This window comes from Tinamus guttatus, unplaced genomic scaffold, assembly GCF_059628265.1.
Source record: "Tinamus guttatus ecotype Peru unplaced genomic scaffold, ASM5962826v1 Tinamus_guttatus_pri_ptg000399l, whole genome shotgun sequence".
NCBI classification, from domain to species: domain Eukaryota; kingdom Metazoa; phylum Chordata; class Aves; order Tinamiformes; family Tinamidae; genus Tinamus; species Tinamus guttatus.
The window spans coordinates 1,328,727-1,347,274 of NW_028288933.1; the positions used below are offsets into that span (position 1 = coordinate 1,328,727).

Sequence of the window (18,548 nt, forward strand, 5' to 3'; positions counted from 1 at the left end):
TACTGGAGTTTCTTAACCACTCCTTACAGCAAAAATAATATCATTTTTCTAATATTAAAGAAAGCTGGTGTGTAACTCTACCCAGTTTCTTAGCATTGTTTATAGCCAGTTAAGAAAGAAGTCTTCTAACCTGTCACTAGGACTTCATTTTTAAGGGGCTCTCTGAACTCATTATTTTACTCACAGGACCTTTATTTTAGGGAATTCCATAGAGGTACTGCATCTAACTGCTAACTCTGGCTTCTTCCAAACATCCAGATGTTTTAAGGTGCCTTCTACTGCCATTAATTGCAACAATATAAAATACAAAGTCAAAAACATTTTCCCATGATACAGCGTACACTTAAATTAATGTCAATCATCTCTTTAATTATAGATATGATTTAATTATAGAAAGCCCACTTTGCATCTCCCCCCATGACTAGAAGCCGACGGCCTGGTATCGCTAGAACTGGATGATTGCGTCTTCTGTCTGATTAGGACACCTAAATTTAGCCCTCTGTGCATTTGGTGTCTATATCTGTTGTGAGCGACTTGCCTAACACAGGAGCACCCAGTGTCGTGTTCCTGACCGGGATATTCCTTCCCAACCTCTTGCTCCAGACAGATGTAAAATTTGCATCATATCTGGCAGCCCTGGCAGATTAACTGCCAGGTTATATTGCAGACTGGATTAACTAGAACTCCACAGACTACAACAGATTTTTTGACATCTGGCTCACATGTAGACACCCGCATTTAAGTGCCTACTTTTGAACAGAATTCCATGCTCTGTAACATCAAGTGTAATGTCTATTGTTTGTAAATGTGTTTTAATAAGAAGCAGATGTACTGAATTAGTATCATTTCTTCATTCTGGTCTTAAACATCTTAAAACCAAGACTTTACCTTCAGTATGACAGTAAAATTCAGAGAAATGTGCTACCTTAACCATCACATCTCTACTGAGCTTTCATCCCTGACTCTGGTATTTGTTATAGGCCTCATCATGTACTTGCTTAATCAGGGGACCAATTTACTGTCATCATTTTATGTTTAGATATAATTGCGAATATGTGGCATACTGTTAGAATCAGTGTAAGAAAATGGATGTGAAAGAAAATATGAATTCTCATGGGCGAACAGGCACAGAGTGACGGGAATACAGAAATAACTCCAAAGCCTGTATTCAGTAGCCTTTTTGGTACCCATTTCTCTTCATATGTAGTACAATCAGTCTGTAAAACCTCCCAGTGACCATTGACTGGGGAATCTAGAGTAAAACCAGATTTAAATGTTGCAGCTGTCCAATTCATTTTGTCTGTCTTAACTGACTAATTGTGTGAACATTGTCTGAACTCTTGTTCAAATGCATTTATTGTTCGAATATAATCCACTAATTCTCTTCTGTTTCTCTTCTTACCAAACTCTTTCTTATTATTACTGAATTGGATTTCCAGTTTTTAGCTTTAAAAGATCCTCACAGAAAACTCAGATACCATTGTTCACATTGTGTTAATGATCATGTCATGTTTTGTTCAATAAATGTCATAAATGCTTTTAGTATCATGTAAACACTTTTTTCATATTTTTCTAAGGATTTGGGACAAGATAGGCTAAGAAAATCCTATTTAAAACTCATTTAATTATGCATGTTTGTGCTTATCACCATCAATACAAAGTTACTGATATTTCCTTCTTAGAAGGATCTTGGTGCAGAAAAAAAGGATGTAGAGAGTTTCTTAGATGGAATTATCAGTTCTTCTTTTATATTCATTTCCTCCTCAACCATAAGAGATATCTCTGTTTACTAGCAAAGGTATTAATAAGGCATTAATAGAAATGTTCCCATATTTCACCCAATAGAGATCCTAATTATCCAAACAGGTTTGGAGCAAAGTTGAGCAACACTGTCAGTAGAAAGCCCTTGTGTATCTAGAATTCTCTTGCAGAAATATGATTAAGTACATAACTGACTACATTGAGAAAGATCTCACAATTTGCACCTGGTTATCTAGTCTATACCTATTAATTCAATTTATGCTTAATAACAGAAAAGTAAAGAGGCAGACAGCAAAGAAGCACTGCATATGTTTTTAAGAAAATCAAATCACATCAGAAATCTGATGTACAGTATTGTAGTATAATTCTATTTATCTTAACTAGTGCTAAGGACTAATGGATATAACTATTTTTCTTTCAAATAACAAGACAATGCTCTACTGACCTGGTCCCATCTCCAGTGAAGAATATTGGCAACAGAATATTGGGATTTATTAGACGATGCACGGGAAAGACCAGGTGAATGGAAAGCACCTCGGTTAGCCTGACTATCCAACACTACTGCTTTTTCATTTAACAAGTATTAGTGCAAATAACAGATTATTTGATTTAATGTAACTACAGCATTTAAGCCCACATATTATGAAACAGAGTACTAAATAGGATTTTTTATTATTTTTGGGGTGATAAGATGCAGTTGCTTCACAGAAGGAAGGGATGATTCACACCTAATCCATAGTTTAGAAAAAAAGAGGTACTAGTATCATACTTGCAGATTCTATTTTTAAGAAGTTGCTTTTAGTTGCTTTAGTATTTCTTCTTTAATATCAGAGAAAAATACACGACAAGTATCTGTTTTACGTTATCATACATACTGTTCAATTATAGTTGTTTCCATTTTACCAGGACTACTTGGTAGTACTTTAAGGTTGCCTGTGATTTTCAGTTTATGCCTTAAGGCTGGATAAAATGACACCAGTAAACGTACATAACCCAAAATAGCTTTCATGTAGTTCTCATGCTTTTCTAACTTTTTCTTTTAAGAAGTGTAAGAAGCACACATCAGAGAGCATTCTCCAAATGGTAAAGTTTCACAGCATGATGAGAGTGGTAAAGTGAGCAAGCTCCATCATCAGATATATTACCAGAACTAAGACTCGCCTTCTCTAGGGTATAAAATTCCCTTCCACATATGTGCATACTTAGGCTATAATACAATGGTGTGTCATTGTGCCTCCATTCAAACACATGAGACAATGAGAAGAGATTGCAAACTCCCTTGTAGGAAAAGAAATTTCTCTTCTAAGTTCAAAAGAGTTATCTGCTACCACAGTTTATCATGACACACTGCAGTTAAACGGGAAGAGACAAACCTGAATTTCAAAGTCAGACATAATCTTTCTCCTACACTAAGTTTTAAAATGTCATTGTCAACATATATATATATACCATATTTTATCTCATTTTACAGTTATATGAAATCTCAAGTTCTCTGATTTCTTACAGTGTGTAACACATTTGTTGTTTCATTGCTTTTTCATGTCCAATATAGAAATGGGGGAACTGTCACTAGTTCTTGGGTTTTGGTTTGTATGCCCTGTAGAATGGAATAAATCAGGAACCAGAAAGTTATACTACTCTGACAACCACCTTAAACAAGCCTTGTTCAGCAGCTTACTCAGAATATAATTTACAGGGTTTTTTTGGTGACGATTTAAAGAAAAGTGATGGGGAACACATGGGACAATGTTAGAGAAATTGCATCTCAAAGGGGGAGAAAGTGTTTTATGTTACCTCCTGGTTAGCAGCAGCTAGTTCTTCTTCCAGTGCAGAGACTCTTTCTAAAGAAACCCTCAGTCGTTCCCTTACCTAGAAGAAAAATCAAAATATGTGCAGTAACGTAATTTCTATTAGTCTTTAAAATTTATATATCCGCCATAGGCACTACAGTACAAGCTGCTGGTCCATTTGTAGGCATGCAAGGTGTGTCCATTCATTGAGACATACAGGCTAGTAAAGGCTTAAACCTAACTCTAAGAAGAATTAACCCAGAAAAATAGGTGTCAAACTATAAATGCCATGCTGTTCTTTGGCAGTTTGCCTATAATCCTAAGTGATACACAGCAAGTGCAAGTATCCTAAAACCACATTCTGCAATAAAAGCAAAACGTCATTCACAACGTTTACAAAGGGTATGGAAAAAATATCTGCAAGTATGTTAAGCCCACTTCATGGAAGATAACTACTCTGCTACAAAACTCATTGAAAAAATCATCGTCATCATTGCCTGCAACCACATGTATTAAAGATTCTTCATAACATCATGTAGTTTTTTTTTTTTTTTTTTTTTTTTTGCCAAAAGACATAAACAAGTTATATTCTCTTAACTTGAGTGCCGTGTTTGTGCCAGTTTCATAGATGACTTATTCTGCTCTAAGGAAGTCTGTGAGGCACTCTTCAAAAGAACTAAGGTTAAGTACCTCCGAAGACATATTTACTCTTATTGGGCACCCCAGGACAGAGTTTGAGCATGTAACTTCAGATAACCTAAATTAACAGCACAGTCACCAGGCTCCCAATATAATCCAGCAGCAAATCAGACCTAAAGTGACCTTCAGTGCTGTGTGGAGGGCTGTATCTCTTTCTTCTGACTCTACACAGATCCTATGGCAACTCTTCCCTTGCCCTACACAGCTTCATTGGGCACCTCAAATAAAATGACCTACCACCGGCTAACCAACTGACACTCAGAGGATATATGCCTCTTCCCACAGCAACCATACTGGTAGTTGTCTCCCAGTTGATGATGTAAGGGTGTTTAAGCCTTTAGAGCAATGTTTGTTAATTTATTTTATTAGGTCAACACACATAGCTGGAAAACAAAAAAAATCAAAAATCAAGCTTTCATGTATAAAGAAACATTGTATATTCTTCAAGTATGTAGAACTGTTTTCAGGCCCTTGACAAATAGGGAAGACACCTGAAAATATGTGCGTGCCCTAGAGCCTTTATGCATTTTCCAGTGATATCTCTTGGTCTAATAAACGATATTACCTTTTCTTATATGCTTTATGTTCCATTAAAACAGAAGAAGTGAAATTTTGCAAATACCTTGTGACATATACTCCTTACATCCCAAAAATGGGTTACACTTTAGTAGATGAAAATAATTTATTAACAGTGCATAGCATAAAATGTACACAGATTTTATTCTATTTTATCATTTTGAAGTGAAATAAATTTAAACAGCAAATACATTTGCAGGAAACAAATACTACTAACAAATGCATATCTAGTTTTTGTTTTAAATTAATTATTGCTTATGCAGTACTTTGAGTTTTAGGCCACATTTACATACCTAAGGCTTACTAAAAGGGATGAAAAATTTAAAATGTATTTTAAATCTTCAATAAATTATTTAAATGCTCTCAGGTATCTTTAGTATATCCTAAACAAGGTTGCTAACCTCAAGAGAGCAGAAGTCATGAGTGAGAGTCGCTCAAAGGAGCAAAACAAAAATGAGTTGAAGAGTCTCAAGACAGAAGTAGTAACATTAAGATTTCCCCAAGATTAAAAAAATCTTATTTTTAGTTCAACTTTTGATTTATTAATTTCCTTTTATCCCCTCAGCACTACAAGATTAAAAACATGAACTGCTAATGTGCTATAGATGCATGTGCAACGGACACTTCCTATAGGGTACCAGTATGTAACTAATAGCTGAGCTGCAGTTACCGCCTGTGCCTACTTCTCACCTGATGCAAATGAATAGTTTAAGCCATCCTGAAGTTTGACAGTGACTGCTCTTCTCTAACAACTGTAAGAGTGAAAGTCACTACATATTTTGATGACTGTCTAAATTGTTTCCCTACACCAGAACAACAGAGTTCAATTATAATACATGAGGGAATCCAAAACGTGCCACATAAATCCTCTATTTCTGTGAAAGCCTATAATCATAAGCTTCACTTTTCAAAATCAGCTAAGTGATAAAAATCCAGTACTAATAATGCTTCATCTTTACAACAGTGCAGAAGTTTTAATCATCATCATTTATTTAAGTTTTTAGTAGGCAATTCTAACACATTCAAATTGCTTACAAGTAATTTGAAAAGTTCTGATTTCTAATTCTGATTTCTTCATAATCCTCACTAGATTAGATTTTTCATAAAAATATTTCATATAAAATATATAATGACTCAACTATTCTCTCTATAGGTAAAAAAAAATGTAATAGCTGAGAAGGTATTTTTTACTTTAATTGCCTTTCCTGTTTTGAAGGGTAGGATCATTTTTCCAGTTCTCTCAGGTTCCAAGGGTTGTTTGATGAACTTCTTCACTCTTCAAGCAGAGGAAATGTCCTAGGCAGTGTAATCCATTACAGAGCTCTCACATCTTTACTCTCTTTCTACTCCTCCCATGCTCTTTGCCTTCCCTGATTCCTCTGTAGATCCTAAAACTACTGTTCTGTATCTTGTTTCTCTTCCAACTACCATTTCTGCCATTCACTAGCTCTCTACCAGTTCTTAAAGTCTGTGTCCTGCCAGTGAGAAAGTGCCTCCAGAAATCTGATTTCACCTGGCAACACCAATTATTTAATAGAAATCTCAATTTACTTTTAAAAAATACATAGAAAAATGGCCATTATATTTTTGGCTTCAGTCCCTAAGGCTTTAAGCAGTGCTGAGAGACAAATTGATTGAGGAAAAAAAAACACAAGATAGAAGCCTCAAATAACAAATAACTGAACTCATTCAATACATGAATGAGTTCATAATTTTATTTAAATTTTCATAAAGTTTCCTGAGATCACCACATATGCAAAGTAATCATAAATGAGAATGCATGATTTAAAAACACATTTTAGAAAGTCTAATGCTTTCATCCCTTTGTATAGTGCCAGAATGTGCAGATCAACAGGACAACATTAGTGAGGAAGTCACAGCTTCCCTGAGAACTGGATCCACAAATTTATTCTTAAACTTTATACCTTGCGGCACTGTAGAACTGATTCTGTGTAGGTTTAATATGGACATTTTAAAGTCTGGCCTAAGGAATAACAAGCAATTGTTTCAAGGAAAATTTATGAGGGACATGTTTCTTACATGACGCTAGATGGGCAGGGAATTAACATCATTATTCCGAATATCAAGATACTATAGTTCAATCCAAGGTTTCATTCTTGGCCAATTGTCAGTAACAACATGGAGCACTATCAGTACAAAAAAGAGTGAGTCTCAGAATTTTTCCCTTCCCTTCCAATTCTTCCTTTGTATGTACACAATGCATTGCCTTTTTTTCACAGCTAGCCAAAGTTGCAGTCTAATGGCCCTTTTATCCTCTGGATTTCGTGTTTGTGAAAGGAACCGAGAGCAGCTCTTCCTTGCCACAGAATATTCATTTTTCCCCTTTATTTGAGCAGTGAACAACTAATTCAGGTTCACATTCACCATGGTGCCATTGGAAGTGTCATAACTAATACCTCCTGTTCAACCACGTTGCGTTGTCGGTGACTTTGGGGGAAGACACTGATTCTACCAGTGAAAGAGAGTGGTGCTTTTATTTGAAGGAGAAAACTGCTCTAGTTTACTGTCCAGGGATCATACTATTGTAAATAGCATTAATATTGAAATGGTAACTTTACTTCTTATGCTACTGTAAATTTCTTTCCCTGTCTTTACTTGATTTCAAAGTAGACTTGAGGAAGAACACAGAAGCTGAGTAAAGGTTTTAGGTTTGGTCATTCACATTCGAGAAAAGAGTTGAGAGTTGAAACTGCAATTGGCAGATTGATGTATGCAGTATATACACTTTGAAGAAAGATTTAACTGTGAGTTGTATTTACCAGATAGTAACTGTAGTAATGCTTGCCTGAGCGCTGTAATTCATAATGAATTACTTCTGAATCTAAATATGGGATGACAGCCAAAGGCTCTGTAAAGTTCTAAACAAACATACTGCAATGAATCTTGTATAGAATTCCCTTTTCAAATTGATGTTAAATAAATGAAAAAAATAGAACTATCCTAATTTCTGATAGTGAAGAAAGGCTGTTTTTCTTGGATGACTGTCTTTTTAAGAGATAAAGGACCAGGTACAACTGCAAAATTTTCTTATCATTTTATTCTTTATTTGTTGATAATGTTTGACATTGCTTTCTCCTTTCTGAATTCAAAGACAGTGAATCAGTAAATATATTTCATAGAAGCAACCACACCTTAGTGAAATAGTGTTTAGCACTTCAGAACAATGTGCTACCTGGCTTTCCTATGGTACTTCAACAATACATTTCTGGGGCTTTAGTAAATAGAGTTTCATGAAGTTAAGTAAGAATAATCAGATGGCATCTGATCTACCAGAACATGATGTAACATGCAATTTTAAAGGCCAGATTCCTGTTATGTTGACAAGGATAGAACAAAAAAGGTTTGCTCTCTCTTTGTTTCTAGGTGTATCCAACACATGTATCCAGATGACCAGATACTCCATTGGCTTTTAAGTGCATCCATATTATCCTGAAATGTCACATAGTTTTCTCAGGTTAGCAGCACTGTCAGTGCAAGATATCACCCATCTTTCCCTGTCTCCTAGCAACTGCATCTCACTTTTTTCTCTGCTGTCAAATTCTTTCTTCTTTCTCTCCAGATACTCAGCCCACAAAGAGCTTTCAAAAACACTTGTACATGCCAGAATTGAAGCACTTTTTCATAAATAGTCTAGTGAATAAAAGCTCTCTTAGCTATCTGCTTATGAATAAAAATGATAGCGATAATATTAACATGAATTAGTTGGTTTTGTTTGTGAGAACAGTCAGGTATACTTTTCTTCCATGAATTAACCTTAAGAGAACCAGAATCTTGGCTAGAATGCTAAAACTCGATAGCTGCTTTTATCTATAAAGATCAGCTGGAATATTTTCCTTAACAAATGACCAAGAGAGGATTTGGAGGAGAAGTTGCTTAAAATGGTTTCTTCTTTTAAAATGTCCTTTTAAAAGCTGAACCAAAAGTGTAAGTTAAGGCAGAAAAAAAAAGAAGCAGGAAAAGATGCATGTTCAGATGGATATTAGAAAGCTAATTAAGCTACAGAATGATATACATAAAATGACTATTTTTTTCCATTTTTCTTCATTGCATATGAGGAAAGTATACTTCCAGATCTATTCTATGCTAGGTGTCTAAGCTAACCATGAAGTTAATCTGAGTTTTGATATTCAGTACTAATAATGTCTAGTAAACCCTCTCTTCATTTGCTATACATGTATATCCCCCAGTATCCTATAGTGCTGTTTTACATTATTTGTGCGTCTTTTTATTGTGTGAAATAAAACAGATGCTTAGCAGTCATAAGAGAAGTCTTGTTGCAAGGCATAATATTGTTTCAAACCTTACATGTAGAGAAAACAATCACAAGACATAAAGTTAACATGAAAAAAGTCAAGAATCCTTTGGAGTGAAATATTACTTAAAATATATTTTATTAACTAGACTGGCTATTCTAGGACTTTATCGTTGTCTTTCTGTATTAACTGAGGACATTTTATACCTTGGAGCACCAAGAAAATCTAGACTTGACAGCAGAATTGCCAGTGTCCTGTGTTTAGATTTCTAAAAGTTAAACATTTACTAATTTTAGCAGAATTAGATGTAAAAAGATGTTCAAAATGCATATAATACACTGAAACACTGAAATAATTATCCATGATAGTCATGCTTTCTTTGATTAATACAATCACGGCCTTGGTTTCTTTATTCTAGTCTATTTTTGGATGAAAGCCAAAGGCTAAGAACAGATTTCCTGAAATATCTAAAGAGGCACTAGCCCTCTTGAAAGAAGTTAAAGCATCACTTCTGATACTTCTCATATTGAAGCAGACCTCCCTGGAAATAAGAATCGCAAGTATATATGTTTTACTTTCCATCTTGCATACCGTTTTGTGTTTTTCATTGCATTTTGTTATAGTACTTTTGTTATAGTACTATTTTTTTTCTTTCTTTTTTTTTTTTGAGTGATTGCACTGTATACATAGTAATCTTTGAACCACCAGTTAAGTAGTAGCTCTGTAGTACAGGCTGTTACTACTCCTCCAAATGTTTACCTAAGGAAGACAGAACATGATAGAAGAGACTATAAATGAATTTTTGCATTTAGGAAGACGGTAAGCACTCGCCTGTGATTTTTGTAAAGATCCTAAGGCTAATATTTTAATGAAAATGTCTCAAAATACTTTTTCAAGGGTGTTATGGCTAGGTTATTGATTTCAATGTCAACATTGCAAAGTTGTCTGTGAAGAAAAAAAAAATAATAAATAAGAGCTTCCAACATTCATTTGCAAATGGCCAGAATATATTTTCCGTGCACAACTGACAGTTTTTTTTACTCTTCCTCCATTATCTTACTTCATTTTAGGGCACATTTTCTGATGAGGAAGATTTTCCCTCCTGTGACAATAAAGAAAATATATTGTTTCATGTGTCATATCATATATCATACCACTTGTCTTAGTGTTTCCTGGCCAGGTCTTCCCTCAGGCCTCCCAGGTCCCTGAGCTAGCAGCAGAAGCTGTGGGAGTGAAGCATCACCACAGTAGAGGAAAGCAAATCAGACATATATACAAGTCCAAGGAACCACATGCGAGGGTGCTGAGAAACTTGGTCAATGGCATAATTGTCTCATCTTTGACAGGTCATGGGAGTAAGGGGAGGTCCCAGATGATTTGGAAAAAGTAAATATATCCATCATCAAGAAAGGCAGGAAGAAGGATCCAGGGAACTGCAGGCTGGTCAGTGCTGGGAAAGTCATGGAAATTACCTTCTACCTGGAAACCATTTATAGGTACATAAAGGACAAGAAGGTGATCGGGAACAGGAAGCATAGATTTGCCAAAGGCAAATGGCATCTTGCCTTGTATGATAAGATGACATGCTTCATGGATGAGCGGGGAGCAGTGGGGATGCTGCTTACATTGTCTGCAAGATCTTCCATTTATCACTATTGAGAAACTGGTGAAATACATTATAAAGGGGACACAAAATTTCTGGACTCACATCCCCAGAGATTTGTGACCAAATGACACAAAATCCAACTGGCATCTTATTACAAGTGCTGCTTCTTAGGTGTTCATAGGAGTTGATACAGAGACTGATATTTCATTATGTATTTATTAATGACCTTGATGACGGCATAGGGTGCACCCTCAGCAAATTTGTGGTCTATATGAAATTGAATAGAGTGATCAATATGTTGGAGGCAGAGTTCCTAGGTCTGAGCGATCTTGACAGGCTGGAAAAATGGGCTGACAGAAACCTCCAGAAGAAAAGAGATATAAAGCATGTGCTATGGGCTGACTGGGGATAAGGCAGTTTTGAAGACAAGAGCTTTTTCGGAGTTCAATGGAGGCCTACAAAGATGGTCACACACAGCATACGAGGACTGGCTGAAAGAGCTGTGTCTGTTCAGATCCAAGGAAAGGCTCAGGGAAACTTTATCGCTCTCTACAACCACTGAATGGGAGGGGAGAAGATGGAGCAAGATTCTTCTTGGAGATACAAGGCAAGGTGGGGCAAGAGGGAATAGCTACGATTCCCAAGAAGGGAAATTCCAACTTGGTATTAAGAAAGAAAAATAACAATGAGAGAGCAGGAGGTTGGGCTAGATGTTTTCCAGCAGGCCCAACCTATATTATTCTGCTATTCTCTGAATAACTTTAACCAGTTGTCATAGGTGGAATCACATTTCGTTTCTGAAGGCGATGCAACACATCTAAAATATATGTGGTAAAATTTTTCCGTCAAAGAACGTACAGAACAGATGACTCATATACCATAAAAGTTTATTAGCACATTTGGGTGTCTGCAATCCTTCTTACTTCCATCATTTTTGAGTAAAAATCCTGATAATGCTGACAATATATGATATAATGTAGAAGGATTATATCATCAGGTATCCAGATGATCTTTAAAACATCTTTTTTCTGGTCCTTCTAATGAGAAATACTATATTATTAATATATAATTTTATGCATGATTTCTACATGAAAATAATGGGCCCTAAGTTAAAACAAATTAGTTTAAAATCATTTGGTAAATTGTTTCCTCAATTACCCTTGGAATGTTTTATAATGAAAGAACGGGTTAAATAAGTTAAAATTATACAAATCTTCTGCTAATATAAGCATATTAGCATATATTAGCACAAGGCTAATTTTCCTACACTGATAATTAATGTTACCACTGGGACAGAGACCCTGTATATATATGAGATGTATAACTGCGTATATGTCAAAATTTTTAAATAAGCTGATTACTGATTCTAATCTGTTAACTAGAAAAATTAGAAAATATAATTTTAAGAAATGTGGGTGGAAATACTACATTTAGCTCCATTCTGCTTTTGCATGGTATGCTTCAGCCTGAGAGGCTGCATAGTAGAATAAAACCTTCGCAAAAGAGTGTATCCCAAAAGCATATTACTGCTGCATAATCAGAATCAATTTAAAGATTAATTCTCATGATTTCTTATATTTATCCAACAAAAGGTCTAAAAATATAAAGCATGAGAGCTCCCTATTTTTTATAGTTTTATCAGTCTTTATAATATTGAATAAAAGATCAAATATCAAAAAATAAGCCCTATTAATCCTCATAATAATATTTTAATAATATAACAATTTTAATAATATAGGAATTTGTAAGCCATAATGGCATCCAAAACCTTATAAAAGTGAACTGACAGCAGCAAGAAGTCACTATATCCTTTTTTAAACTTCCTTTAAGTGAGATTTCATGCTGAATAGCTAAATAGAACACATTCGCTTACACCTAAAAACAAAATGTAAGTTCAGATTTATCACTTCTTAAAGTTACTTAAATTTATTTAACCTTGAACGTGATAGTTAAATCCTTCAAAAGTCATAATCTACACTCTTTCATAGCTTTATTAGCAATGAAAAATAAATATTACTATGAAACTGCAACTACCCTATTCATAAATCTGCTTTTTTTTTCTTTTTTATAATAACAGCTTCTTAAACATATACTTACTGAGTATATTTCTGAAAAAGAAAAGTTAAATGTATTACCACTAGACCACTGTGCTAGTTCTATGCAGTGCAGGTCAGCTGTGTATTGCATAGCTCCAGATGCTGTGATGTGCAAGACATCTTACCCAGCCATATGAGACCCAGACACAATTCAGCTGTAGCGCTGAGCCCAAACAGATGATCCAAGACAGACCCCACAGAGATCTAAAGTTGCAGGTGAGCTGCAGACGCAGCATCTTTTGAATATATTGTTTCTAGACTTAACATGCATTACTGACTACATATAAGGCAATGCTCTAGGGGATGCCTCAAAGTCATATTCAGTTATAGTCACACTAAGTAGTCTTTACAGCACTCAACACATGGAAAACGCAGCGCAAAGAGCCCCTCAGTCGCACAGCTGGGTGCAGTTAACAACATCAGTGTTTCTCATCTAGATTCTGCAAGCCATCTGTTACTGCTGCTAATGAAGGACTCTGCTCATTTTAGGTTACTATGCTCTTACAGGAAATGATGCGCTTCTGTAGCAAGTTCTGAAAAATCTCTGAAATTTAGGAGGTTTTCCTCTAATAACAAAATTCCTATAATTTGTAAAAATTTTGAAGAGGGAAGTTATGAAGTCGGGAACACTATCTCATTCTGCCTTTTTACTCTCAGTTTGTGGATAAGATATTGAAATTTGAAATACCTATATTTTGCCAACAATAACTTGCTTAAAAAAGAAACATAGATCAGAGACAATGCATCCCATGGTCTCATGTTAAGTAAGAGAAGTGTTTCTTCTAGTAGAGGTGAGACTTACATGAAACTGTTTTGCGACAGCCAGTACTATTGGCTACAAATGATAGCTATAGTGACATATTCCCAAAAGGAAATTAACAATGCTATTGCTCTGTTGCATCACGAGGCACACTAAATCAACTGCAAGAGTATATCTTGTATTTATCAGTCTTTATAATATGCAAGAGAATATCTTGTAAACTTTTTCCATACTGTACCTTTTCATCCAGAGCCTTGTGGTGCTCAAATAGAGATTTCAAAGCTTTGAGGACCTCAACTTCACTGGAAACCCCTGAGGGAGACTGTGCTTGCCGCTTCACCACTGTCATCCTCAGTGACCTTTCGTGTCTTGAGACAAGGCACTCCAAATGTTCCAGTAACAGCTATTGGATTTAATATAGATGGTTATTAATTTCAGTGCACCTAAATACCGTAGACAACCTAACTACAAAGTAAAAGTACCAAATGACAATGCTCTTAGCAACCTTGCTATGGAAGAGATTGCTGGAATTGCTGCTAACAAATCATGATTCTAAATCAGATGGAATACGTAGAAAAATAGGCAATAAACTCATCATTTCATTTGAAACTCTGCTATAAACAGTGAGCACAACAACAACAAAAAACATTCAGTACAGAGTCACTATTTAACTAAATTAAATGCATGTGTACTACATTATTTGTCATAGTAATTGATTAGCATTAACAGCTAAATAACAAACAAAACCAGTCTAAAAGATTATGTAAAAATGCTAAAGTAGATTATAATTTATTCTGCCTACCTGTAATATATTTTTAATTTATACTGAAAGATACTTAACATTGGATGTAAAAATAAACAGAAAATTTAATTAAAATTTTAAAGTAGTATGTATTCTAAATGCCATGGCTAATGGTGTTTTTCACTGGCATGTACTCTAATGCCTCTGTTGTATTACAAAGAAGACGGAAGTCAAAAAGGTCCATAAGTAGCATATTTAAGACAATTATAAGTAACATTTTATATGTGATAATTATTTTTCATTATTACTCTAGGTGTCTTAAGAAAATACTGAAAGAATATATTAGAAAATATACCATTTATCTATACTTTTATATGTCCATCATTGCTGTTCTTAGTGTCTGAACATACATGAGCATTGGCTGGCTGTAAGGCTAAAGTAGAATAGAGTAGCTAAAATCATGAATCACAGAGCATGACAAATGTATTGTAATAACAATTATATTTGAATCATTGAATTGGAAATTTGAAGGTTACATAGGTAATTATTTATGATTGCTTGATATGGTTCTTAATATAGATATTATAAGAAAAGACATATATCTATCTTTAACAAATAGTTATTCTATAACAATATTTGTTGATACATGAAGTAAAAATCATGGAAGAGCAAACCCAGACTGTAATAGCACTGTAATTGCAATACACAGCTATTACACTAGGAGTAACTTGGGCATAAGGTTATCTATACTTCAGTCATGGTTCCTCTATCTGGACTTGCACCTGATTATTAGTTTACAATAATTCTATTATTAAAAAAAATAAACAGTGAACATCTATGCAACAACTGTTAATACATTAAGAATTGTAATGAGCCCATGCAGCTGAAGAAAGGAAGAATGTATTTTTGTCAGTTTTGAATTCAAGTGATAGCTCAAATTTATCAAGAGCAAATGAGCATGAAGACACATGAGCTTTTCTATCTGTTCCCTGTAGGATTGAAGGCAGATGTTGAAAGAATTTTAATAATTTGGGGCAGGCTAAATCAATAGGCAGGTTTGAAGTGGAATGTTCATGATAGAAGCATCTGGAATTTCTGAATTAGGGTCTACATTCATTCACCTCATTGTCTTTTCTAGCCCACAGAGAAAAACATATTTAAAAGTCTGCATATATTTCCCAGTAGATATTAAATAAATCTTCAAGTATAAAAGAAAGATGATCGGAAAAAAGAAAGATGAGCTAACATCACAGCAAAGTGTTGAGGTGCTCATGGAGAATTACTGCATTACTTGTTAACATGCCATGCTTTTTCTTATTGTTCCTATTCACCCACACTGCTTGGATAATGCTTGTTCATTTCTCTGGAAATTACCTCTGAAGACCAGATTCTTCCTTTACCATCAATGCTAGGATTGCTCAAGAGGGCATGATGACAGAGTTTTCGGTCTAATAGCAATGCTTTCTTTTTGCCTTTGAACAAAAGTCAACTCTCTTTTTAAAATCTGAGATGCCAGTTGGGAAAGCCATGCTAACTGGCCAAGCACTCCCAGTGCTACGTTATTCCTTGCTGTGCTGAGAGGGAAGAATAATACATGTGTTTGAACACTCCACTTGGACTGAGCACCTGACGTCAAATCCTTGGTCCCTACTCTACAGAAATGTTACTATTATTTTACCTTTCTTTATCTCAATTATAGTTGTATTAAAAAAGGGAAATAGATCACCCCTGCATGCCTGGGAATGACAAATCTAACTACACTTACAGAACTGTGTTCAGCTACCACAATGTTGGGAAGGGATATAAAAATACATAAAATTGACATTGAAGATACTGCTGTGTCCAAGCAACATTTAAGTTAAACACCGGAAAGAAATCACAATTTCTGCCTCATGAACATGTTGAGGACTTTCTCCTTCCTGAATTACTAGCCCAGATATTTTTGAGAAGATCACCACAAGATGTCCTATCAAAATGACAATATCAAAATGAATGTAGAAATGTTAGTATTTGATTTATATTACAAACATTTGTTAGGAAAAGCGTTAGGTATTTCTGCATGCTGCAGTTAAAGATTGGCTTTAGCAAACAGCATGGGCTGCTGACCGTTTTCCAGTTCCTCGCACTGTGTTAAACTGCTCCAGACATAGAGCACTCGCGGGGCCAGGCGATGTTTCTATGTTTCTATGTTTCAACTTCACTAATTTACATTAATAAATGAAGGACTTTCTCTTTACAGAATTTCAGGACAGGGTTCTTTTTATGAGTCTGCTCTTTTCAGACTATAAGAACTCATATCATCATGTTAAATAAAGAAAACAGAGAGCCTTATTTAGTTTCAACAACTCTAAAAATTATGTAATCAAAAGGATCCCTAAGAAAATGAGCTAAAAAGGCATAGAAACTATAATTTCAAATATATTTTTTGAGTTTTCTAATAGAATAAAATGGTAATTTAGTAATAACATTTAAGTATAAAATTATGGTGTATGAATGTAATGAAACGGCACAGCCTAATTGAAAAAGTTCCACAGACCATTAATTAATGAAATGAAACAATAAAAGGGGAATAAAATTGAATCTATGTATGTCAGCTACATTCCCTGTAAGTGCTTCAGCTATTGTGGAATTGAGTAAAAGAAAAATGCCGACATGTTTTTATTATTGCTATTTGATTCATGAACATTGGGTTTCGTCTTTCCTGTTTCCAACAATGTCTGAAGTAGAATATTTCAGAGCCGTTTAAAGTAACATTTTAAGCTATACACAAGATGTATACAGAGGTAGTCTTTTTTTTTTTTTTTTTTTTTTTTGTTGCAAAACAAACAAGCAAACTAACAAATTATCCACACAAGCATTTTGAACTTGTGAGGTATCAAGTAGGTAGACAGGCAGCTTCGCCTCCCTGTACGAATTCATGTCATACCTTCTGCTTTAGATTTCTAAGGTCTATGGCACCTTGACTTTCTATCTGGGCACACGGAAGGAGAGGCAGATCTTTCAGATCTTCCATCATGTACTTTGTTAGATTTTCTTCAGAAAGCAGATTAGCTAACTGCAGAATGATCTTATTTAAGCAATTTGAAGTTGCTATGAGTTTAGTGGGAGAAGGAAAACAGGAAGAATTACCCAGACCATTGAAAAAAAAGGAAATATGCATATGAGAATACACCCTTGGTGATCAACCTCTCTGAGATCTATTCCAACGTCCATCTCCAGACCAACGCTTATCTGAACTGGGGCCACTTCAAATGTATTTTTTACCCTTTTCCACAGTCCATAATGCCTCCTCTGTTCTCTTTTATTTCTTGGTCACTCCTGCCTTTGCCCAGGCACCTCTACATGTAACTTATTTTATTCTGTAAACTCTTCTGCCACAAAATTTTCAAAAGGCATCATCACAGATTCTTGTTGCCAAACACAATAACATCTTTTGATCGAAGTAGAACACAGCAAATTTAAAGAAGAAATCTTGTCCTCTCTCAGTTCAAAGGCAAATAATGTTGACTTCAGGGATCACAATGGCTGCACCTAGACTAACCAGCGGACTCACTAGAATTCACTCTGGACACCTCATTCAGATCATAAGCAAGGAAGAGGAGTTGTTCGTAACCTGGCTTCTGACTTGACAAGAGAGGAAAATATGTGCAGGTTCTTTATGCAAAACCTAGAGTGCTAGAAGGCTTCATTAGATGCTTGTTTTAGAAACCACTTAAACTGAATGTATTTACCGGTTTACATATCAAATCTGCTACTTTAACTGCTAATACATCTTGCAAAAATTACTACTCACTTTCCTGTAAGAATATAGTATGGTAAATACATGTTAGGACTTAGACCTTACAAGTCTGTTGTACTTACTGAAAGCCTGGGATTTTGTCATCGTCTTTACATTGTATTTACTCAAAAGAAGTCCTAAATATAGAGATATAAGTGTATTCCTTCTGCTTTATACATACATGATATCCATAAAAGTTCTTCTATATACTTACTCTTGTGTTGTTTCTTTCAGCTTTCAGTTCTGAAATCTCCTCCTCTTTTTCAAGTAGCTGTTCCCTACATGCATTTAATTCTTTTGTCAGTGCAGCAAATTCCTAAGAAAAAAGATTAGATATAAAGTCAGGACATAAGCACTACAATAATTGGGTCTATATGCATTCTAGAGGGTTTAAAGTGTTAAAGGGTCTTAAAATCATAACACAAGCTAAAATAGCAAATATAAATACGTGCAACTATCAGAACAT

At 35.0% G+C, this 18,548-nt stretch overlaps 1 protein-coding gene across 1 annotated transcript in view; it reads right to left on the bottom strand.

The window, feature by feature from the left end:
• PPFIA2 (PPFI scaffold protein A2) overlaps positions 1-18,548 on the bottom strand; it is a 285,048-nt gene that overhangs the window by 96,335 nt on the left and 170,165 nt on the right. The window contains exons 4-6 of the mRNA XM_088531206.1: positions 18,297-18,398; positions 13,801-13,965; positions 3,556-3,630 (exon numbers count right to left, since the gene is read on the bottom strand). Of these exons, the coding sequence (XP_088387332.1) occupies positions 3,556-3,630; positions 13,801-13,965; positions 18,297-18,398 (342 nt within the window). The remainder of the gene's footprint in view (positions 1-3,555; positions 3,631-13,800; positions 13,966-18,296; positions 18,399-18,548) is intronic.